The sequence below is a fragment of the Drosophila innubila genome (genome assembly GCF_004354385.1).
Source record: "Drosophila innubila isolate TH190305 chromosome 3L unlocalized genomic scaffold, UK_Dinn_1.0 0_D_3L, whole genome shotgun sequence".
Lineage (NCBI taxonomy): Eukaryota > Metazoa > Arthropoda > Insecta > Diptera > Drosophilidae > Drosophila > Drosophila innubila.
Window position 1 is genome coordinate 7,438,745 of NW_022995376.1, and position 25,318 is coordinate 7,464,062.

General features: G+C 36.7%; 1 protein-coding gene across 3 annotated transcripts in view; it reads right to left on the reverse strand.

The window, feature by feature from the left end:
* Nucleotides 1–223: 223 nt before the first annotated feature.
* Nucleotides 224–25,318, reverse strand: part of LOC117787121 (triple functional domain protein) — a 42,243-nt gene continuing 17,148 nt past the window's right edge. The window contains exons 1-12 of one of the 3 annotated variants that reach the window (XM_034625564.1): nucleotides 24,616–25,203; nucleotides 14,705–15,011; nucleotides 14,576–14,633; nucleotides 7,850–7,955; nucleotides 7,495–7,770; nucleotides 2,421–2,486; nucleotides 2,218–2,361; nucleotides 2,030–2,148; nucleotides 1,858–1,968; nucleotides 1,598–1,787; nucleotides 935–1,315; nucleotides 224–868 (exon numbers count right to left, since the gene is read on the reverse strand). In XM_034625564.1, the coding sequence (XP_034481455.1) occupies nucleotides 665–868; nucleotides 935–1,315; nucleotides 1,598–1,787; nucleotides 1,858–1,968; nucleotides 2,030–2,148; nucleotides 2,218–2,361; nucleotides 2,421–2,486; nucleotides 7,495–7,770; nucleotides 7,850–7,955; nucleotides 14,576–14,633; nucleotides 14,705–15,011; nucleotides 24,616–25,188 (2,535 nt within the window). In that variant the 5' untranslated portion in view covers nucleotides 25,189–25,203 and the 3' untranslated portion in view covers nucleotides 224–664. Of the gene's footprint in view, nucleotides 869–934; nucleotides 1,316–1,597; nucleotides 1,788–1,857; nucleotides 1,969–2,029; nucleotides 2,149–2,217; nucleotides 2,362–2,420; nucleotides 2,487–4,001; nucleotides 4,268–7,494; nucleotides 7,771–7,849; nucleotides 7,956–14,575; nucleotides 14,634–14,704; nucleotides 15,012–24,615; nucleotides 25,204–25,318 lie in introns of those variants that run through there. The other 2 variants (XM_034625562.1, XM_034625565.1) reach the window with 2 other exon arrangements.

Genomic DNA, 25,318 nt, shown 5'->3' on the forward strand with positions numbered 1-25,318 from the left:
TTTAAATACTTTACTTATTACTTTAGACTTGTTGTATGTATGTGTGTGTTTGTGTTATTTATTATTAATGTTTCGTTTTTAAGTATTCATAAATTGCTTTTGATTGTGAGTACTTGAGTTCTTAATTGCCGTTTCATTACAAAAAAAAAATAAATAAAATAGAACAGAAACCAAAGTATTTAAAATGAAACTGAAACTAATTTAAGAAATGCACATAATACAATTAATATTCTTGAGCATATAATACTTTTGCATTTTACACAGAAACAAGAAGAAATTATCAGACGGCACAAATTCTATAAATATGTAAATTAGATCAATAAGAGGTGATATAGAAAAATAAATAAATTACAAGCTACATACAATTTACTTGAGTATGTATGTGTATGGGCTTATGGGTGTGTTTATGTGTGTGTGTGGTCGATAGTGAGCAAAATGAACAGAAACAGACGCTCAGACAAACAAGTGCGAGGCGAGTGCTCACTAGAATTTTGGTTTCTCTTAGGTCCAAAAAACCTTACAATGTCATATTTAGTGTTATTAAAGTATTTCTATTTTGAACTACCCATGGTAATTGTAGTTTTCTTTTTAATATTATTTTATTTTGTTTGTTGCTTTTGGAATTTAATACACACACACTCTCTGTGCGTGATGTTCAATAGCTTCAATTGTTCAATGGATTGACGAGCCTGGATATAAGAACGTTCTGCTGCTCGAGTATCTTGTTTAACATGCCCAACCACTTGTCATAGGACGCTTCTGAGCCTGCCTGGCAGTCAATTTTAACAATTGGTTTATTCGGGTCCGTTGATTTGATTCGAAAACTGTAATCACTCTCCTTTATCCGTTCCAGATGCATATGGTTCAGCTGTCGATAAACAAAAGGGATTTCATAAGTATTTTGCCATTTGTTTCTGCTGTTTAAACAATTTACCTGTATGTGGGTGCGATATTTGTAGATGGGATCGGTAAACTGGGACTTGGGCTTTTGAATGTCAGCAAAAATGATGATCTGCTGGAAGAGGAACACCTGCAGCTCACGTTGCTTTTGTCCGGCGTCGATAGAACAATTGAGTGTGCCCTGCAGCAGCAGATTACCTTGGGCTGTAATTTCGCCATCGAAATCGTGCAAACTACGCAACACCACCATCATATCGTTAACCGTCTTAACCACAACATCCATTTGCGAGTAAGCCTCCATCAGCGACGGCACCTCATTGTGCAAGCCCGCAAGAGTCGTTTCCCTTAGGAGCTGCTTGATAAGCAGTCCGTATTTCATAATGCGCTGAACCGGCGTTATGATAAGCGTGCTCAACTGCAAGCATAAATTCAATTTATAAATTTATTTGTTATTATCGAAATTAAATAAACGAAATTTCAAACGAAAAGATAACGTTAATTGAAATATTAATAAATTTCAATTGCAGAAAAAAAACTTATTTACAAACAAATATTTTACGTGTAAGCCTCAAACGAAAAATTGTGAAAAATTCTACCTCTACTAACAGATTAGTTTAAAAAAGAGTTCGACTTAAATTTAAAGTGTAAATAGTCTTATGAATATTAAACTTTCGTATTCTTTAGAAATGTTACTTACATCAGAGCGATGTCCCAGTTTTATACGTATCTGCTCGAAATATTGCTGATGCTCAGTGACTATAAACTCGGACAGTGGTTTGTTGCTGCAGAAATAATAGTACATGGTGAACTTGTTGGTTGAGTTCTTTATCAGCGGCCCCAAATCGGTTGGTGACTTTTGGCAGTGACGCAGAGCCCTTAGAAATTTACTGTATGTGCAAGAAGCGATAAAATAATTAGTTTGTGATTTTGAGAGTTAACTCCTGCATAAATACTTACTCTCTGTGCCACTCGTAGATCTCTTTGATGTTGTTAAAGACCAGATCCATTTTACCGCTCTGCAGATCGACTGGCCTTGGTATCTCCTTGTTGTGTATCTCCTTCATATAGCTGTCGAGTCGTTTTTTTGATTATAAGTTATGTTAATTAATTGCTAATATGATTGGCCTACCCATTGACTATCAAGTGCAGATCATGAACATATGACTCCTCTGTTGAGACAAGCTCGTTCAGCACCATTTGGCGTTGGTGTAAAGCTTTTGCTACGCTATCGCTATCACTGGTCTTGTTCTGTAATTAAAACGAAATGCAGTTGGTTAAGATTTTGTTCAAGTTTTGTTATTATTTGTTTTGGCTTACCTTGTCATTGTTATCCTGCTCATAGCCCGACTCGGCTTCAGCATGAGAACGTCCATTGGTGCTGGCATTCACAATTGCAGCTCCTTCGCCAGCATCTTCAGATGTTACACTGCCATCGACACGGCTGTTGGACTCGTGTTGTTCCTGTTTGTTGCAAACTTGTTAGTTTTTCAAGTTGCCAACTTGCATAAAACTGCACTTACCCTGCTCATCCTGACAATTTGTTCAATTTCCGATAGTGGATTGCCGTCTATCTTGCCAGTGCTGGCCTGCAAGGACAAGAAACAAACACAAACGGTCAAGTCGGATAATACAAAACTCGGTAAACAAAACTCAAAGCTCAAAACTGCAAGCTCTCAACTCTCAAACTAAAACTAGCTCATCAATCTCAAAACTCAAGCGCTTTTATCCATCCAATTGCAACCTGATTATAGTATTATATGGCACACACAAGCGGACTAATTGAAAAACTTTCCAGGCAGACGAGAGCTCGACGAGCAACTGGCCCAGCCAGCAAATGGAATTCGCAGTGGATACGGGTCTACACATACATATACAAGAACAAGCTCTGTAAACATCATCACACAAATAGCATTGGCAGGTGTTTATATTAGGGCTGGATCAAGAGAATGCCTTCGAATAAAGTGCTAAAATTCAAAAGTTTAGGCAAATATGAAAAGCATAATTCTATAACTCTAATGGGAATTATAATAAAATTTTATTTAACATGAAATAACTAAGTTTTAAGAGCTGAAGACAAGTGTGAATCAATTAAATAAACTATTTGTAGATTGTAGTCAAGTTTTGGTTCCCTTCATAGCGTAGATTAATGGTTTATATTTGTGAGCTAAGCTACGAGTTGAAATTATATATTCGTATATATTCGATGGGAAGTTACAGCCATTAACTGTTGCTAGAAATCTCTTAAATATTTATCGTATAAATGCATCCCTGATGTGGGAGTAAATTGCGAATACACGCTATGTGAATTGTGCTGGCTTTATTATTGTTTTTGTTATTATTATTGTTTTATTGTGTACACTTATTCTCGCACTTTTATACACTTGCAAAGGGTATCAAAATTTTACTGGGAATGTGAAACAAAAGTTTGAAAAATCTCTTTATATACAACTCAATCAAACTGATTAATCACAAGTTGCCTTATCTTTTAGCTGGCAGCGAATAAACTGTTTTAAATATACACAATTATTTTGATAAATATATCGATATAGCATAAGGGTATTTAAATTTTGTTGTGCGGAAATTGTGTCTTAGTCACTTATTCGATATGCATTGTTTGCAAATCCATCAAAATCAGTTTTATTTTTGCACAATTGATTAATTTAGCTACACATAAGAACAATCTGAGGGTTTTGCGAATAATTGAATCACTAGCGTATTTTTAAGAAAGTAAATAAAAAATTATGTATTTTTAGTAAATTTGCAAATTCACGCAACACACAAATATGGTATTAGATTTATAAGTTAGCCTAACTGTTGGCATTTTGCAAACTGCAGATAAAATTGTGTAATGAGAGACAACAAAGGCAGTGGGTCTTTTGGCCTTTTGGAGTCCAATATTGTTTTCTTTACTCGTATACTCGTCTGAGTAAGTATTTCGCCCGTCTTTTTAGGTATTTGTGTGTGTTTTGCGATAAGATTTGGCGTTTGGCGACGAGTCACAGCGATTTTCTTGTGCAATCAAATTCACTTTTTTTTATTAAATATAATAATAATATTTTGTATTTTTATTATAAACTTTGCAGTGGCATGTTGCAACTTACAAACAAACGCAGAAAACAACTCATGGCACGTGTTTGATTTGAAATTCTCGACACAATGAATTTTTGTCTTGCCAAATTCCAATTTGGATAATTGTCTATAATAAAATTTTAATTTTTTTCCGTTGATGTTGTTGTTGTTGTTATTTCACTCTTTATAAGGATGTTGGTGCGACGACATATTCGCATTTTGATAATGCCAAATGCATGACACGACTGAAGCGACTGAGCTCTGAGCCGCCAACTAACTGACTGACTGACTGAATGACCTGTCAGGGCTGCCAATAGTTTCGTATTTTTTTTTTGGTTTTGCGCTAGTATATTTTACATATGCGTAAATTCTCCCCCACTCACACACACACTTAGTCGTAGAGCAATCAAAGAAACTCTCAATCAACGCGACGCCAACGAATTCGACGTCGCCACTTGTGGACGACAGACATTAAAATAATTGAGAGAAACCCAGAGAGAAAGAGAGAGTGTGAGAATAGAAGAGAGGGAGAGAGAGAGACTTCTACGTATCTTGCTGCTTTCCTGTGCATGATTGTGGGAGTGTATAAATTCTTAAATTTATAAATTAATTCGCCTTATTGCTCGCCCGCAAAAACAATATCAACAAAACCAACAAAAAAGTACTGTGAAAAATTCTACTAGAAAATTGTGTATGAACAAATGGCACTAATTGTCACCTGATAAACTTCTAAATACCCTAAAGTCATACTAAGGTAAATAAAGCTATAGTACTCCCAAAAAGTTATTTAAATAGGTTTGTTAAACCAATTCAAGGTATTTTTTATGTTATTATGAAAGGTGTACAGTTAAATTGTTATATTTCTGTTAAATGGTGCTTTTTTTAAAGATAATAATTCAAATTATTTTAATTTTGGATTTTACTGTTTTGAATTATATTATAGTCTTCGGATTTTTTTTTACATACGTTTTTTTTTTTGTAATATTCCAGCTTATCATATATTTTCGTTCATATGGTTTTTATACATCCACATTTCAAAGTACAACTTAAGCTTTTATCGCATATTTTCAAGTCGACACATTTAATTAATTTATTTAATTGGATAATCGGCTTGCACCTCGATTTGTTTTTATTATTATTATTGTTGTTGTTGTGCTGATATCAGCATTGAGCATTGAATTTAACAATGCTAATGAAGTTGAGGAAAATGCGTTGCCACCAACGCAATGACGTCTTCATTAAAATAGTGCGATATTTAATTAGGTGCTCAAGGCACTGGCTGGAGGATTGGGGGGCAGGAGTACTGCTCAAGGCAGCTTGCAACGGCTGATGTCAGCACAACAACAAGAAGAAGAAGAACCACAACAACCACAAAGACAGAACTATTAATATTTAATGGCAATGCAAATATCAATACAACATTAGGTAAAGGCAACTAAACAAAGGCGAAGGCGAAGGCATTAACGGCCCCAAAACCCAATTGGCAAGTGTTCCCAAACAAAAGAGTTAACAAAAAACAACAATGCTACATAATAATAATACATATAAATATAGACCTAACTGGGTTAGCTAAAAAGTTCACACCCTACGCCAAGCCAGATAAACAAACAGATTGCAAAAACAGGAAAAATACAATGATAAATACAAATTCGTAATTTAAAAAAAAAATGCAAAAACAAAAAAAAAGCCGAAAATAATTGTTGACAAGGCAACGGGCAAAAGTTTTACAAGGCAACGTGAATTTACATTAAATTCAACTAATAAGCCATAAAATAGAAACAACAACAACAATGAGAAGTAGAAAAAAAAAACATTCGAGCGACAGACGACATTAAATTTATTGATGAAAACGGTGGAAACGGCGAGCGACAAAGTGGCGACACAATTCGCATTGGCGTCACACACACACACCCACACACACACGCACAACAGTCAATGGCATGTTGTTAATGGCATCTAAAGACAATATGGCAGCATTTAGAGAATTTCAAGAGTTGTAGCAGAATGAAAGTGAAAATTCAGATGAAAATTGTCATTGATTTATTTCTAAATCTCATTGAGAGGCGCCAACGACTTCAACAAGTGGTTCAAAATAGTAGCAACATTTTCCCAGCCATTTGTAGATATATTTCTATAGTACTTGACATGCCATTTACTTAATTAGTTACTAACTTTCTGTAATTCAAGACATTAAAACAGTTGTGCAAACTGTCTGCTCCAACAGATTTATTTATTTGTGAGAATAGTTCAGTTATATCTTTCATAAAATTCCACTTAATAAACAATGACAAATGCTGTAGGAAAACAAAGTAAAAAAAAGTACCACAATCAGAATCAGAATCAGCTGGACCTCCTACAACTGGCACCTTTAATTCTGTATCTAAATCCAGCATCATTACACCCACAAAAGTATTTTGCCAGCTAATTTGACTGCGAAAAATTTATGCGTCGTTTATTGTGTATGTGGTTGCTGTAGTTGTTGTTGTTCTTGTTGTTGGGGGCGTAGAAAATCTTAGGTAGATATGACTGTCTGTCGGTTGTGTCCAGTCTCTATCTCACTCTCTTCCTGTCTCGCCCTCTCACTCACTCGCTGCGTGTGTAAACAAAATAAAGTGGCGCATTTATGGCAAAGGTGGCTGCCCCAAGACACGCCCCTGCTGCCCCCTTGACGAACGTGTGGAATATATGTATTTTTTTTTCTGCTGCTGCTGCTGCTGCCGTTGCGATCTGCTATATTTGCTATGCTTTCTAATTGAGCAGAGCGACAAACTCGTGCTCGGATTGCTTAAGCGCAAATCTTTCAATGACGTGAATTTTCTTGTGGCGACTTTCAATGCCAACGGCAACTGTTTTGATTTGTATATACATATATGTGTGCACGTGTGTGGGTGGGTAGATGGATGGGGTAGTGTTTGGGAAGTGTGCGGGTAGTTGTAGAGGAAACACACATTAGAAAAGTTGCGTATTCAACAAACAAACAAAAACAGCCCAAAACAAACAAATGCAAGCCACAAGAAAACTTAACAGAGACAACAATATGAAATCAAGTGTGATGTTAGCTAAGAGAGAGACAGTTAAGTATATCCTATGTAATTGTCAAATGAAATTTAAGAGAGATATTTATAGTGCTGAATAATAAAATATTCCCGATCAGTATAATCTCTAATATAGTTGCTTTTAAATTACCCATTCTTTGTAGATAGTGAAAAAAATAATATATGTGAACTATATTTACATACCAGATATCCCTACTAATATATATTATTCAATTAATAATATTATTAATAATCAATGTTATAATTACATTTAATCTAGAATAACTTTTGACAAGCCAAAGAATCTCTATTTAACAGACAATAATTCCTATTAGAATAATATAATATTACAGTTAAATGTTAACTACAACGAAAGAACAAGTTTATCAACGATTTGGAGGAAAGGTCAACATGGTCATATCTCTTGAGGACACGCAGCAGCTGGTTGGCAATATGCTTCAATTGTTTTGCAAAACAAACAAACACTTACCAAATTGCCTGAGCTCTCCTTGAGATCCTTGGGAAATGCGGGCGGTCCATTGGCCATCAAATGTGGCTCTTGTATGGGCTTCATCGGGGGCGGCAGCTCCAAGCCGGCTTCCTCCTCGGCCTCATAGTCTTGCTGGTGCTGTTGGGTGCTTACATTGGGGAATTGTGGTGGCATTTGGCCAACACTGCCACTGGTACTCGCACCGCTGCCAGGTGTCGCTGTGCCGGCACCGCTGCCCGTTTGTTCCGCCAGCTCATCGAAATGTTTCTGTGGTAGCTATAAAACAGACGCGATATTATATGTATGTATAAGTATATATTTCGCGTTATAAATATAAATGCTCATAAAAACTTACTCTCAGATTCTTCTCCGAGGGTTTCTTCATCAGCGATTTGTCGTTTGGCGATTTCTCAACCTTGCTCTGGGACAGTTTACGCAGTTGAGGTGGCAACCATTTGCTCCTGCAATGAGATTGAGAATAATACATATAAATAAATAATTGTAAATTATGATAATGATTAACTGATTAGGTTATCTATCTAATTGTTTAGCTGATCAAGTACAGGAACATGCGTATTGATGTGGCGCTCTGCACGAGTTCATCCATTTCGTTCTCTGCCGCTTTCTCTCTCTCTCTCCCTCTGTCTTTCTCCCGCTCTCTCTTGACGCCAACACGTCGTATACGCAATTAAAACGGACGCTAAAAACGCGCTGGCAAATTGGCTGTCCAGCTGCGCGGCCGACATAAGACTGTCGCCAATGGCACAGCATATCAGCAGCCACTTGGGTATTGTGAGTTGCCCGCCCGCAGCTCATTGTCGCCGCCGCCGTCGCCGTTGACGTTGCCGCTCGCACAGTGAGGCCAAGTTCATGGCACACGGCCAGTGAGAAAAATAAGAAAAATGCGACATTATGAGAGAATTCATTGCCAGCTAAATTTATTGCGTGCCTCAATTTATTTGCGCTATCAAAAATGCTCTTATTAACCAAAAGCCAAAAAAAAAATAAGAGCCACCAGAAAGAAAATTGCTTTTTAAAGCGCTTTGTTTTTATCATTTTTTATTTTATGATTTTACAAAAAAAAAAACGGACTCAATTTCCATTCGCTTTTTATAAGCTGAAAGTGTTTTATATTTTACAGGCGTTGGGGACCATAAAGTCCGATTTTGATTAATTTCAATCGGCAAAGTTTATGGGTCAGTTTCCAAATTTTTATGCAAAAGGAATTTAAATGAAAGCCATTTATCAACTGGAAAACTTTTGCATACAGAGCGGGTTAAGGAATGTAGTTAAAAAACTTCAAGACGTGAAGGAATGTAAGTTTTTTGTTCTAAAGTCTTTTAAGTATTTAATTTAAATTCCATTATTGAAATTTATATTCTGCTATTTAAGCTATTTAGTTTTTCTTCGCAATTTCACAATGCTTGCGTACTTAAAGTTTCACTTACTTAATTATGCTCACGTTTAAGCAGTTTTGTTTTGTAATGTGGTCAACATCAACTGAGCTTTAACCGAGCGCACATTTTGTGGTATTTAATTAGAAAAAACAATTTCACTTTCCGGTTCTACAAACCGCAGCAACCGCAAAGCACATTCTAAACCAAATTGTTAACCTCCCTCTGCCCTGTTACGTGACTTTAATTAAAATGGCAATAGTTGAGAGCAAAAGGGCGACATAAAAGGTTTATATTTAATGAGGCTTTTTTCATGTAAAATCCCTCGAGATAATCAATATCCATTTTACAGCATTAATTATGGTATTACCATATGCAATAATAAATATGTTTAGCATTTTTAATGATTGGCGCACAAGTACAGATTCAAAATATGTGTAAATAAACTAATTTATAATAATAATTTTCCCAAAATAAATTAGCATTTGTTGCATGCAAATTCGTCTTTAATTAAGGCGTTTTAACTGAAAAACGTTGCATACATTGCGACGCCTCCGACAGAAACCCATCAGCTGAGTGAATTTCGATCGAGGGTTTGACCGTCGACGCCTCCGTCGCGTCGCTGTGAAAAGCGCAGTTGGCGTAACATAATTCAAAGTAAAAATAAACATTGACATAGTCAAACAGAGAGATACAACGAGTTGGGGGTGGGAGTGTCCTTTTGGTTCCTGGAAATAGTATTTAATTTATTACGTGCTCGTTCACGTTCAAAATTCATTTCGCTGATGTAATGTTTTAGGCAAATAAGCAACGCTTAATACACACACACACAAACACACACCCACGCAGCCACATGTAGAATGGGGAGGGACAATGTATTAATGAGGTCGCCTCAAAGTATGCAACAAAGGCTGCCACAGTTTTGTGTGTGTGCGTGTGAGTGTGCACACTTGCAAATACGTATGTCCATTTAGTTCATTGGACTTGGCAGCACGCGCTCCTCTGCTGATTCTCTCCTTTCCATCTTTTTCTCCCTCTCTGCCTGCCCTCCCTCTCGCTTCCTGTCAATGTCCTGAGCAGCATTAGACAAACAAAAAGCACGCTTATTGACAGAGCGCTTCAGACAGAAAGATACAGAGCTACAGGCCAGTCTTTTGCATTGTCTTGGCTCTGTGTCTGACAATAATCTATATTCATGGTCAGCGGTTTGCTCAATAACATGAACAATGATAAAAAAGAGAAATAGCTTTGCTCAATACTCAGTGGGTTGGTAAACAAAAATGCCCAATTAGTGTACAAATATTGAAAGTATTTTGTAATTTATGTTCAACTAACTACACTAAACGCTTGTCCAAGGCTAGTTAATTATTTCTTGCCCTATTTGTGCTCAGAACTTCAACTATGAAAATGTCTGTCAGATAAGTTCATTCGGTAGACGTTCATCAAATGCTCAAAAGCTTATCATATTGATAAGATTGTCACAATTGGCCATTGAATTTCAACGGAAAATGTAATTATATACGTAGAGTATAAAAGAAATCGGAGCACATAAGCCGTATAATTAGTCACATTAGTTTTGCAAGTTGAAAAGAAAAAAAGAAAATGAAAACAAAGAACTTCAAACATTCTGCGACCACAGTGCGTATGATTAATGCGAGCAAAATATATATAGAGTTGCAACTTCTCCAGCGGCTTATCACTTATGACGCAGCTGAGGCACGCTGAGTAATCGAGGTGGCTGTTCAATGTTTATGTGGAATAGCCTCACACCCCCCACATTGTTATTGTTTTGTTTAAAACGAAAATAAATAAACAACATATGCAATACCAATGCCGTTGCATCTTTGAAAACAGGTTTTGCTTAGCGTAATTAACGCAAATATTTGTGGGAAATACTAAGCCGGTTTTATTTTTATTTTTTTTTTATTAATAGCGGGGAATTAAACTGTTGCTAACTTGGCCCAGAGCAAGCAGCTTAATTAAACTGAAGAATACTTCCAGCTGCTAAAGCCTTTTGAAATTCCCCTTCAATAGCAATTTACATTATGATTGAGTTAATAGCACATAAAAAGCTGCTTAAATACTTTTCATAGTTAATTTTAGATTTTCAACATTTTAGCATTTCTTTAAAGTTCAGTTTAAATAGAATTTCTAAGAAATCAACAATGTTTAATTGGGAAGTTAACCTGCTTTTAGAAATTGCAACAACTTTTTGTGAGTTTTCAGCTACTTTTCAGCTTTCAGATAGTCAAACAGAGCAAAAGAATAAACATTTAACAAAATAAATTTGCTACTGTTTGTGTTCATTTTTCCGTTTTTTTGTTTTGTTGTTGCAACTTGCTCAAAATTGATGCCACAAGCAATTTGTAAGTTTATTTTTAACAAAACGTGCTCAACTTCAAGACTAATCAGAGACTTGAAAATACTGTAAAAATATATATCTTAATAAAAAGGCTGCCTTAAGAAGCCAAAGGTCAAGCGTTAGCTTAGTCATTTATCGTTTCGTTGCACACACAACCACAATACAATTCGAAGCTGCTATCAGCAATGGTAGTGGCTATGTTGGTAGAACGCATATGCATAACAAAAACTTGATGTTTTAAGACCCTGTACTTAAAGAGTAAAAAGGGTATGTTGGGCATAAATCAGGGACTGTAACGAATATATTTATTAATTTATATATATGATATTCAGGTGTGTTCCTAAAATCTTTAGAGTTTTTGAAGAGGATTGCTTTTGAAAACAACCGTTCGAAATGTCAGAGATTTAGTTTTTTCGAACATATTTTCGAAGTCAACAAAAATCGGCTTTCTTCCAATTTTAAAAACATTTTTATGATGAAAAATATTTTATATAATTAACAAGATTTAAAAAAAATGGATTTTTATTAAAACTAAAAATAAATTAAGTTGAATTACAAAATTAATTTCATTTTGTGAAATCTCTCAACAATTTTTTTGACATTATATAGCAATTCTTGCTTGTAATCAGGAACCTTAACAATTGCTTTTGGGTTGCTTTGGCACTGTTAGAGATTTGTAGAACACCTCTGAATATGATATTATTATTATCATAATCATAATCATTTTTGTATTAATTTTCATTTTATCACAGGGTCTGTTGCAGTCGAATTTGCTCGATTCCTACTAGTTTTGTTATTGTTATGCCAAATGGAACTGAGCATATCGAGTGCTCATGGTTACAATGGACATCTAATTGTACGTGAGGGCCAACGCACAGTGTGGATTACAGTCCGACAATGGCAAACAAAGGCTGTGCATTGTGCACAACTGAATTGGGGGAGAGGGAGACAATCTACAAAGATTTACCAATTTTTGACTCGCACGTTGGCAGTGAGCGGGGTCGTCGGTGGCTCCTCGGGTTGGCAACAGAAGCAGGCGAAACCCTCTGACATCGGTGTCAATCTTGGATTATGTTGATGTTCATTATCATTATACAGCGAATGGGTTTTCGAATTATGCCGTCCATTGCCACTTATGTTGAGTGATATGGATTTGAAGAGTTGCGGTTGTTGGGTTTGTTTTGGACGATGTGTTGTCGCCGAGTGGCGTTTCATTTGATTCACACTCATAGTGTTGTTACTTTTACTATCATTATTATTATCATTGACATTATTATTATTGTGGTTGTTGTTGTTATTATTATTGTTGTTGATGTGAACAGCGGTAACACTGCCGCAATTGAAATGCAGACCGTTTTGACTTTGCTTATCTAGCAAGCTATTGTTATTGTTACACATGACAGATAAGAACACGCAAACAGAAGGTGCACCACGTCCAACTAACAATTTTCTAAGACGTTCGCTTTGCACGTTGCGTATACGTAACGTCGCGTTTCGGCGTTTGACAATCAACTAAGCAACTGACGGTTCTACAGCGCTCAACAGGCTTTCGCTTTCTGGAGAAACGAGAAATGTACAGAAAAGTACTCAAACTCAAAGGCAAAACTCAGTGAATCCCCTCTCCAATCTGCCCCTTTCGACAGTTTGTTTGTATTTGTTGTTCAAAGAGTACAGACACAACAGAAAGAGTAACTAAGTGTAAATAAAAGCCAACAACTGTGAGCAACAGTTGAGCGAATTGAGCGCCTCTGTAATAAAAACAACAACAACAACATAACACAACAAATGCAAAAACAAAAACAAAAACAGAGAAAAAGAATAATTCTGACTACGTTTTCGTTTTTATGAGTATTTCTCAGTTGTTGCTTTGTCTTGTCGTTGTTGTTGTTGAATTCAGTGTTCGGTATAATAGGTTTATATCTTTATGGCTCGCGCCTGAGTAGTTTTACACGCGATTATAAACCCGAAGCAAAATCTTAGTAGAGTTTGCACTCGAACAATAAATTAGAGTTGTCTGGAAAATAATATTTTGATAACTATAACAAAATACCAATTATTATGGTAATTAATATATAGAGAGAGAGTCTATTAAAGTTCATTTAAATTTAAATTGATACAACGAATGTCTGTAAATTGTTAACATGGAATGCTCTTCATTAAGCTGATTAACTAATATAGTCTTTTAATTCCATTTTGTTCTATTCACTGCCAATAAAAGCATAATACTTATCATAATTAATTAATCAACACAAAAGCACTCAAACATTTTTTAAGCTCAACAGCATTTGTAATTAATTAATGTTTATCTGTTTCATTTTGTAGTCATCATTTTTAATAAGAACCCGTCAAAAGAGATTTTATATATCAATTATTTTTTGTATTTCGCATTTTCATATCAGAATTTCTGAATGACGCAGAAATACAAGAAGACATGGCTAAATCCAAATAAATTTGATAAATCACAAGTCAAACTCGTATAAAGAAAAAGCACTCATTACACAGAATTTTTTTAATATACGCGTATTACGTAAATGCGGCAATTACTTATCAGTTTAGACAGACTACAGAGAGAGAAAGAGAGTGAGAAGAGGAAAGAGAGCAGCTGCAAAAGGCTGATAAATTTTCTGGCATGCCTTTTCAATTGGTTTTCTTTCTCTGACCACTCTCAAACAATCGTCGGCTGATAGCGATTATGTTGAACATTGCCACCTAATAAACCAGGCCAAGAGTGTTAGAAACGATTACGAAACTTTACTCAAATCATAAACAATTTTACAGCATTGCAGATGGATTATATTCTAAATCATTTTTGGCTTTCAAGTCAGAAATAAAGATTCTTTCTGAGATTCCGGCAATAGAGAAAATAATAACATTTAAGATGTAAGATGAAAATAGTTAAAAGTTTTTCTGCTATCGATCATTGTTGTTAACTTGACAATAAAAGACGCAATAAGTTGTTAGATTGTTTAGCGAGTTAACATAGTTCAATCACTTTAGCTTATCATTTATGATTTAACAGTTTTCGATAGAGTACTTTGGTAAATGTTACTTGCTTGAAAGACGAGCGTATAACAGCGTTTAGCTTAAGGCCCAGTTAAGACAGTTAACCCGTTTAATATTTATTATTTATCAAGCAGCAGTCACTTATAGTGCCACAAAGTTCACAACTGTGTCCTGACGTGGCTAAAACGTTTGTGAGCCAGTGACACAAGTTGGGCCAAGCACTATGCCTTTTAACCTTTGACATACTTAGTGGGTAGACATTAGTTTGCATATTAAAAATGCTTGACGTGACTTGGGAACTGAGAAAAGAACTAAAACTCACTTGCTAAATCCACGTCGTTTGGTTGAAGAGGACAATGCATCCGCCTTGCTGCGATTGGCTGGAATAAAGCAATATATATGTGTATATTATATGGTATAAATATTTGATTAGCTTTTGCGATTGTCTTACCTTGATCCTGCATGTTATCAGTTGACTTTTGTGAGACGGCTCCACTGGCGCCGGTTGCTCCGCTGCTGACAGATGAACCTTGCTTGTGAGAGCCTGGAGGCGGTTTGAGCACTGACACTGGCACAAGGCCCTCCTGAACCGCTGAATCGTCATGCTGTGGATTTAGGCGCACCAAACAAAAGTCCGGCTCACTGGCTGTGGGCGGCTCAATAATCTCAACCTGCTGGCCCTTGCTAACGCTCAGCTCATTGCTGCCCGGACTGGCAATATAGTCAGCTATCACCCAGGTGGCCTCCTGGTTGCCCAGCTGTAAAGAGACAAAGACAGAGAGAGTGTGTGAGTGTGAGTAAAAGATGTGATGAGAATAGACAAAAAGATGATGAACAAGTGCATTCAATGGAGCGAGCGGTAAATGGACACGGGGCAAAGGCAAAAGGGGAAAAAACAAATCATCAGCAGCAACCACATTTGCTGAGTGTCGAGGTCAGGGCAAGAAGGCGCCTTTATTGATTCAATTTGTGCGGTTTTCGTCAGCTGCATACAGAGAAAGAGAGAAAAACAGCGGTAGAGAGTAAGAGGTCTGACCCTCAGCAAGGACTTGCTTAAGAGCTTTACTGCCAACCCACACACACACACACACACACATATATATAATCGAAATAAAACAAAACTTGTTCGACCTCCAAACCCAGCTCAAGGATCATTTGCCAGCAACATACTAATTAGAAAGCCATTCAAGCAACAACAACCACGCCTATTGTCTCTCATTAAATATGCAAAGGCAACAAAAGCGGAGACTGCGATGCCTCAAGACGCCGATTGAGACTCCCCTGTGGCATGCCACCGACCAAAACCAAACCAAACCAACCTACGTTATGTGTATTAATAATTTATTACTTTATTAATTTACATGCTACTGTAGGCGGTTGTGCGGTGGTGTTGGTGGTGCGGTGGTTGTCGTGCTGTTGACTGTGTGGCATGATGTTGTTGCCTTTATTTAATTGGCAAGTAAAACCGCAAGCCGCGAATAATGAAACAATATGAGAACATTTTGTATACTCGTATAAGTTGTAAGCCAGTCAATTGATTATAATCGATAAGAAGCAAATTATAGTTTATTTATAGAAATTAAAAAGAGAGCCGAAGGGGACAGCAAAGAGCTCAATAATTGTAAAATTATCAATCTAATCGATTTGGGGAAATCAATCAAATTTGTTATTTATATGCAGCTACAGAAATAGCACAAACATCAATATATCAATTTGTTTGTTTACAACGATAATAGAGCACAAAAGGTTTGTGTCATTTCTAAGAATTTTTAATTAATCAAATCACAAAATTCTGTTTAAAAGTAAAAGTAAAAACCGGCCACAAATTGTAGAAAATGTTGTCATTTAAATTAAAAGAAACACAATATGCTAGAAATAATAAACTCTGATCAATGTATAGTTGAGGTTTCAGTTAACTAACTGAAAGATAACTCGACATACAATGTTTAGAAATTAATGTCAAATAACTTTAATCTAGTTTTTGTTACTGAAAAAACTCGTTTTAATAAACTGAAAGCGTCATTAGTTAAACATGAAATATATCAATAATATTTTTGAATCTAGAAATCACTTTAATATAAGTTATATATAGATTCGTGTGAGAAATAAGTGTGTATTAAACTGAGCGCCCGCACGTGCCAGCTGGCACCAATAACACCTGCAAGTGGCAAGTGGCAAGCTCGCAGTGAGGCTGCCTCATGGGAGCAACAAATGAAATCAACTTCCATCAGCAGCAAAAGCTTAGTTCATTATGGTCGCCTGGCTGACTTGCTTCACCTTTTCATATACATAATAAATATATATAGCTGTGTGTGAGTGTGTGTGTGTTATCACGACACATCCGCCAACAAAAATAATATGAGGCAAAGCAGAGCAATGTGCCCCAAGTTGCCAGCCAGCTGCCGTAAGAAGCAGCCGCGTCAGCTGTTAATTAAGCGCCACTGACACGAACACTTGTACGTGTGTGGAACTGTGTGTGTGTGTGTGTGTGTTTACATCTGTATATGTGCACATATATTGCACGTTTCCGCTTGTAATGCAATTAGTCGAAAAGTTTTCAGCGTACCAAGTATTACAACTTTTCAACAACAGTTTGTCAGAAAAGACGACACCGAGAATTCAACAGAAATTGTATTTTCTCATCTCTGTCAAAACGAGAGCTATTAAAAGTTCTTCCAGTCACACACAAATACTCCCCCAACTCTACCAAAAATGTTGTGACTTTGCTTCTGACTTGACACAATTTGTGTGAGTGTGTATGCTGAAAATGGCAAATAAATCAGAGCCAAATGTTGCTCGACGAGACAAATGTCTAACGCTTTTAGCTAAATTATTTGCAAGACCAAAAGGCAAAAGAAGCATTTGCCAAGAAAGCTGTAAAACTATTTCCATAATTGTAAAAAGTCGGAAAACAGCAACAACAACAATAAATACTGTCAACTGCATTATACGCTATATTACGTATACGCAAAGTGGCACAAGCATCAGCGTCATCACTATCATTCTCTTTTACTGCCATTAAACGCTCACTGCAGGTGCTGCGGTCTGGATATACACACACACACACACACACACACACACACACACACACACACACACACACACACACTAATAAGCTGTCATTAGGCAGCAGTTTATGTGAGGGGACCACACGGCGTATGCGCACTTTTGCTTGACTAACGTCTGATTTTGATGATTCCTGAAGTGCATTTACGAGCGAGCTCAAAACAAAAGCAAACCACGCCGTGCACCACTCAACTACGGTGTATGGTTTCATTTAAACGGCAGTCAAATTTTAATTGCCAACAAATTCGTTATCGATTTCTAACCAGAAGAAAAACATTTTTATAGCTATTAAATCGGTTTCGAATTTAGTAGAAGATAAACTTTAAATTTGACTTTAGAGCAAAGACTGTTAATAAAACTCAACATATATTTTTAAAGCTCAACTCAACACAAAAGAAACCATATCGTTTCTTCACAGTCATGTGATTTGTTTTGAGTAAGAACATAAAAGTGTCTGAACAATAAAAATGTGTTCAGTGTTTTGTTTGAAATTCAAAATGAAAAGTACACATTTTTATTTTTATTAAAGCTAAGAAAACTGTAGAAGAATATTATTTAAATATAAACAGAAAACAGAATTTAATTCGAAATTTCGTGCAGATTATTCAGTGTCGAAAAATATAATACTCTTAATCTGGCTTAGAGGGACGTTTAAGCCAAGTCTTAACTTGCTGTTGCTTTCTTCACAAGCTGAATAACTTATTCAAGTTACAAGCAGCGTGTTAACTATTAATTTGTCTACAAGTATTTCGAAATGTTCAACACGATTTCATTCAAATTATAATAATTTCAGGCAATTGCAGTGCACCAACTTGTATTTCCTTTTGACTCAATCATTGTGTGTGTTTTCTGCCCTCAAATTAAATTTATCTGTATTACCGTCGGACACTTTGTTGTTAAACATTTGCTTGCTCCTTGCCACAAAGTCTTTCATTAAAATAATGAAAGGATATTTTCGTCTGCCAGTCAACTGGGCGTATACGTACTTTGCAGTCGGTCTCCATGGCTTCCATATATTTTAAAGCTTGCAATTTATATGTTGCAAAATGCAATCAGCGCAGCCTTGTTAAGCTGCTGTTACCCTCTGAATGCCCCTCAGTCCTGTCCAGTTCAGCGCGTTGAGTTCATATCCGTCTTTGCTCTACATAAAATAATTAACGTGGCTTACAGTTGCCGCTTGCGCATTTGCATAGTTAATCAACGTGGCAGGGTAAATGGAATAATAATAAGAAGGATGTAACAGCGGAGATAAGATTTAGAGACTGAGAAGTTGAGCAACTGAGATGAGAAGAGAGAATGGGAAAGAGAGAGGGAGTTTTTCTTGAGTCCTGATGAAAATCCAGGTTTTCAGTTAGAAAGTGCAAAAGAGAGGAAGAAGTCTTATTTCCCTTTAAAACAAATAAAGACTGAGACTGCTTAATAGGAATAATTATGAGGCAGAAGATCACAGTTGAGAAAAGAAATTCAATGGAGGGATGACTTTAAAAAATTAATAAAAATTTGTTATTTTTAAATGCTTTTATATGCTCTTCTTCTCATTTCGATTGCAGGATATCAGCATGAAAGGCTGTCAAAACTACGTCTTACCAGTTTCTCAACTGCGCAATAAATGCGCACCATTTAATTATTTGCCGTCAAAGTTGTTGGCGAAAAATATATTCATGCCAATCTTCGATGGAATCGTTATTTATGCGGAAATACGATTGACAAAGTTTTTTATTTGTGGCTTTGCCAAAATGAGAAAATGGAAACGCATTTGCATAGCGGACAGACAAACTGGCAATAGATAAGGAGTTCAAGGGGAATTGTGCATTCTTGGTTTGAAATTAAGACAGTGAAATTGGAGTAAAGTTTGCCAATTAAAGTCACTGACAGCAACATCCTTGACAAGGACACGTTTCAAATACTACAAACTTGAACAAACACACACACACATGCGAATGAAAGTTCCGACTGCAGAATTTTGTGTGTTATGCGTGCTGATTACATGGCCGATAACAATGGAACACAATGCAGAGGCAAAGGCGAAGGCAAAGAAAGGACTAGACGACGTAACTCGACACTGTAACACACATAGAAACGGAGCCGTCATTGACGACCCGGAAAATGTGCTTTTTCCGAGCAAAGCAAAAGAAAAAAAAGAAAAATTGGTAAAGCGATTTGGCAAATGCTCATGTTATTATTGATGGCAGCATGGCTGACAAGCAGGCACAAGATTGGCAGCAAAAGATGCCTAAAACTCATGATTTTGCCGGGTCTTTTATGGGCCTTAATAAAAATACAAATGCACAGCGAAGCTCGCTCTTAAAAAGTCACCAATTGTTGGGGTCATTAAAAGTGACAGCAGCGGCAGTGAGAGGGGACTGAGGAGAGGAATCCCCTTTAGGTTGTCAATGCGAATTACAAACATCATTTAACTGATTGCAAAGCAAGATGAAAAGCGTTTTAAAATTTTGCAAAATATATCGACTTGAATTAAATGCAAGTTAAAAGAAAGATAAATTCATATAAACAAGCTTAAGTTCAGTAAGTACTGATTAAAAGGAAAAAGCTAAGCTAAACATAAATTTAAAAATGGTTTCTTGTCAGCTTTATATAATTGCTATTTGATTTTGCTAAACTCAAGCTTTAATATGATAAATGTTAAAGTTATCCTTAAAATGAATTAAATCAATAATCTTACAGGAGGTGTCACAGAATTCCATGCAAACTAAGAATACGCTCAGCAAGAGTATCAAAAGCCACAAATTAATTAATTTAGCCAATAATTTTAGCAATTGTCCAATTCTGTCATTAGTCACATAACTAAAAAAAAAAAACACACAAGAAACCACACATACACAGACTCTTGTATGCTATTATATACAAAAACATGTTGTATGTGCATATAAAACATAAACGTCTATTATTCAATTAACTAGAACTGTGGGCGTGGCATATAAGGGGGTTTACTTAACATCAATTACATTGTAACGAAACAGCCAACAACATGACCAAGCAAAGGGAACCCCCAAAGGGAGAGAGACGCAAAAAGGGTAAGAGAGGGAGAGGGAGATCGTAGTACCAGGAACATATTATTGTTACCTCTATGCACCACTGTGCTGTAGGATAACCCACTGTGGTCTGATAATTGTGTGACAGCATGTTAACACCCTATGTGACGACTACTAGACCACATTTGTGGGCACACACTGTATGTGTGTGTATATGTGTGTGTGTGTGTGTGTTACTGATGTGTGCTGAATGAAAGTCATTTACAACGCAAATCGAACAATATTCTAAATAAATTACGTGCAAACATGACATGATAGATAAGGCCCAGCCCTTTAGGGGGCGGAGGGTTAATGCACTCAGACAAAAGCAAGTACAGCAATTAGAGAATCATGTTAGATAAGCACACATTTATATTGATTAATGATTGACTTCCGGTTTCCATCAAACTAAACAGAATTATTATTAACTGACCTTCCAATGGTATAGCCTATTTTTTTGGGCGTTTAAAATGGTACGTTAAATCAAAAATTTAAATACGGACAATATTTTATAATTGTTGATTTGATTTTTATTTTATTATTTTATTTGATTATTTTAATAACCCTATTACATTTTGCCTAATTTTTATTTACAAATTGCAAAAATATGAAATGAAAATTGCTAGGCATTTTGAGAAGAAAGAGGTTCGCTTAGTAAGTTTATGCCATGTTTTCATTTAGATAAAAGCATTTGACTTTTAGCAAGCTTAAGTTCTTGGCAACTAAATGTGCTGCCTGTGGCATTCAAGAGTGAAAACCAAGAGGATATGTATGTAGTCAAGCAGAGTATAAACAAAGCCAGCTCAAATGCTGTTGGCTTCGGGCCAGGCTCAAAGCTGTTGGTAGCTTATACTCCCTACTCCTGTACTCTCTCTGTTTGTAATCAATACAATGAAAAGGAAGTACTGACCATTGAGCACAAAGACAACACTTTGTGGCCAGAGGCTGACTGTGTATACGGTGTACACCAGATAGATGGATAGAGAGGCCAGTTTAGGCCAACATCTCTCTATCAGCCAGCACATTTGACTCATTTAAGTTTCGGGCGAGTCAATAATGGAGACATTTCTTGAAACTGTGGCAAGTAGTCGACAGTTTGCCGCAAGCAATTGGACTCTGGACATGTGTAAGTGGCCAAGACCAAGACAAAGACAATATCATCCTGGTATCATCTTTATTGCCCTGCAGCAGCAGCAGGAGCAACAAAAAGAAGAAGACTCAACGACTTGCCATATAAGCTTAAGCTGGCTTTAGCATAGTTATATCTAGTAATATGTATCCATAAGCGCAATTGTAACTGTATTTGTTTCTGTGTATCTGTATCTGCAACTAACATACCAGTTAAGTTAACTTTTGCAATGCACGACTAGTGACAATTTACTTACAAATTGTTGCTATTTGCCATTGTTCTTCTTCTCTCTTTTAGTTTTGGCTTTACTTTTAGCATTGGGTTTGTTATTCAGCGCAATTTGCATATCATTGTGGCCCAAGACAGAAGCGAAAGTGATAGTAGAGAGGAGGAAGAGGAAGTGAGAGAGGCAAAAGTGTGTGTGCCTTCTGCTGTTGCCATAAACCCAGTTAACAACAAAAACTACTACTACAGAAAGAGAATTCTACATAACAACAATGGAGAAGATGCTGCACGTCGTTGGCTAAGTATCTGCTATTTTTTTTTTTGCTAGGGCTTTTTATTATACTCTAGCAGGGAATACTATAAAAATAGAGTACTTGTCATTTGGCAAAAGGTTTGTGACTTGTGATGAGGGGGCGTTGCTAAACTTAAAGCTAATAAAGTGAATGTATGATGATTATTATGGTTGACATTTTTCAACTTAATTATTTTCAATTACTTGAATTTCTTGTGTAACATAAGTAGGTAATATAAAAGCTCAACAATACTAACTAACAAAGATGTAAGGCTACATTTAAGTGACTGGTTATTTATAAGTGTATCTAGTAGATACTATCTACCATATATCAACTTATTTCCTACAAACCTAAGTATTGAGATACTTATTTCCAACCAAATTCAAGCTGCTATTTTAGATAACATTTACAATCTAATTTCTTAATAATCAAATTCAAATAATATATTAAAATTTGCTTAAAAATTACTAAATTAATTGACAACGTAGTTAAGCAATAAAAACTGTTACTCAAATTCAACATTTCAGTTGCAATTTCCCAACCTTATTTCTTTTTACTTTTTCTTCCTTCTCTGCACAATCTACAGTTTATATTTATCTCTTAATACCCTGCGATAGTTTGTTGCAGAGCATTGCACAGGCCACAATGTTTTTTCGTTTTTTTTGGTGTCCTTTTTGTGTGTTATGCAACATTTTTTACGTTAACGGCTGCTGCGTCGTCAGTTGTCGCTGTTTTGGGTTGTTATTGTTGTTGTTTCGCTTTCATTTTGCTTGTATTTTGTATTTTTTTTTGTATTCTCTCCGTGCTGTTGGGCGCACGTGAGCCGTTGCTTCGACGGAGTGCAGTTGACAGCGACAGTGTTGGAATTTTTGCGTGAAACAAATTTCGTTTTGAACGACACGTTTTCACGCTGCTGTGGTTGCTCTGCTCCTCTGCTTCAGGCGGGGCGGGGATGGGTGGAGTGGGGCTGCTTGGGATTTATATGGCGTGTGCGCGCAAAAGTATGCTATAATGGAATGCATAAAGCATACGCCCTGTGAGCCACAGCGCTACGCTACGCCAGCTTTCAATGGTTTGCCAGCAAACAGCTCAGCGATGCATGCAGCAACCGAAAGAAAAGTTAGAGATGAAGAAAAGAGAAGGAGGGAAAGGGGACCAAGCAGCAACTTCTTTTACAAAAGTTACTTAAATATTCTTGGCATTGGCATTTGCAAAAATATTCCTCTTTTGTGTGTGACACAAAATTAAAATATATTTTTTTTATATACCTATTTAAGATTGAAGTTTCGCATGCAGAGAATGCAATCAAGGCAACAAAAGAAGCGAACTTAAATGCAACATAAATTTATTAAAAGCCTTGTAAATTGAGTAAAGCAAAGTCAAAGGGCAAGACGAGTGGAGGAATGAACAGGAAGCTGTCGAATAGACGGACAATGAACAACGGACATTGCCATCACTCAACACCAAATTGACAAAACATGTTGAACAGCAGGCAAAGGGGAGCAGGAAGAGAAGAGAGGGAGACAAGGTCAACACAAGACTCAATGCACTGACAATGAGGAGCACACACCACACTGAATGATAATGGTGATGATAATAAGCTTTTACATGGCTTGATGAAGTGATAAATACATTATGTGAGTCAGTCGCTTGGACACTGTCAACGCTGATTGGCTGCTCCTTTGATATATTATGTACAACAGCTACGCAAATGTGGGAGAGAAGAGAGAGAGGGCAGGAGTAGAGAGTGAGAGTGGGAGAGCAAAGGATGATGACAATAATTGAAGCGACTTGAAGCAAATAAATTAGCGCACAACACAGCGTATGATTAATGTGTTTATTAAAATGACAGTGTGAGGATGTGTGTGTGCTGGGGGCGTGTCAGGTCAGCCAAGGGGTCAACAACACTTTACAATCAACTTGGGAGCAACTAAAATATATAGAGAAACTGTAAACAGTTTGCCGGAAGCGAGAAAGTAGTCTCTGGAGGTCAATCTCTCAGTAGACGACACCAGAGCTAGGCATAAAATCTATGCTATAAAAGCCTCTAAATGTGCTGCATGTTTCAGAAAATTCTTCAAGGAATCAAATAATAAATGTTTAATTCATCAGGGAATTCGCGAAACCATTCGGAATGGTGAGGCCAAAAATTGCTTATAAATTCACAATCGATGCAAATTGTTTACAATTGGCGCACAAATCGCTTTTAAGTAGAAAGAAACACAAGTTAAAGTGGTTGACTTTGCAAATACCCTATAGATAATTCCTTTTTACTTTTTCAATATTTTCTACTCACTTTAAAAAAGTGACATTTAGAAGATTTTCTTTAAATAATTGGATAGTAAATAAAAATCTTTACCTCCGATGAAATAAAGTATGATTTTTGGTATTAAGGATCTTTCTTTTACAAATGCAGGATATTCTAAGATCCAATAAGAAATCGTTCTTATTACAGCTTAAACTTTGCACTTTACAAAGACTTTACTGCGCTTTTTTCAAGCTACTTAGTCAGCAGAAGATGAGCTTAATTTGATGGATATTTCATCTTTACCATAATCTTATTATAATCACAAGATATTTGTCACCTGCCATTTTTTTTAGGGCATAACGTTTTTACCTTAAAGCCGCTGTTGCTGGACTGTCGAAAGAATCGAAATGAGCTGGGCGTATCGATGGTGTGCTGTCGAGAGAGTGCTCCGTGATTGCTAACCGTGCTCGACTGCCGGAACCAGGGAAGCGAAATTTTACGACGAGGTTTTCGCTGTTGAGGCGTCGCAGTTGCTGTCGGCTCGGTGGGAAAGGTGAATGGGGAACGTGACAATGGTGCAGCGGAGGCGGAGGCAGAGGCAGCGCCATTATTAGCCTCTTTGGGCGATGTGCTGGCATCCTCCTCCAAGGTGGACAAAGGTGTATTCTGAGCGGAACCAGCCAAAGATGGAGATGGCGATGGATCGCCAATGGCAATGGGAGCACTCATCGGTGGCAAGGTCAATGGTGTATTTGGCAACGAAACGCAACCGCTTCCGCCTTCTCCTCCTCCTCCTCCAGCACTTGCAACATCGAGACTTCCAGAGTGTTCGCCAGCGCTGTCGCTGCACTTGAGACGCTCGAGGGGAGTCCGCTTGCTGACACCTTCGGCGGCATCGACGCTGTTCATGCGCTCGGTGAGAAACTTCTTGACACTCTTCATAGCGATAATATTTACGGATGTTTCTTTTCTACTATTATGATTTATTTATGCATTTAATTTGTGCTTCATTTGAGCAAACTGATGCTGCATTTTTATTTGGATTTATGTTTTTATAATAAATGTTTGTATA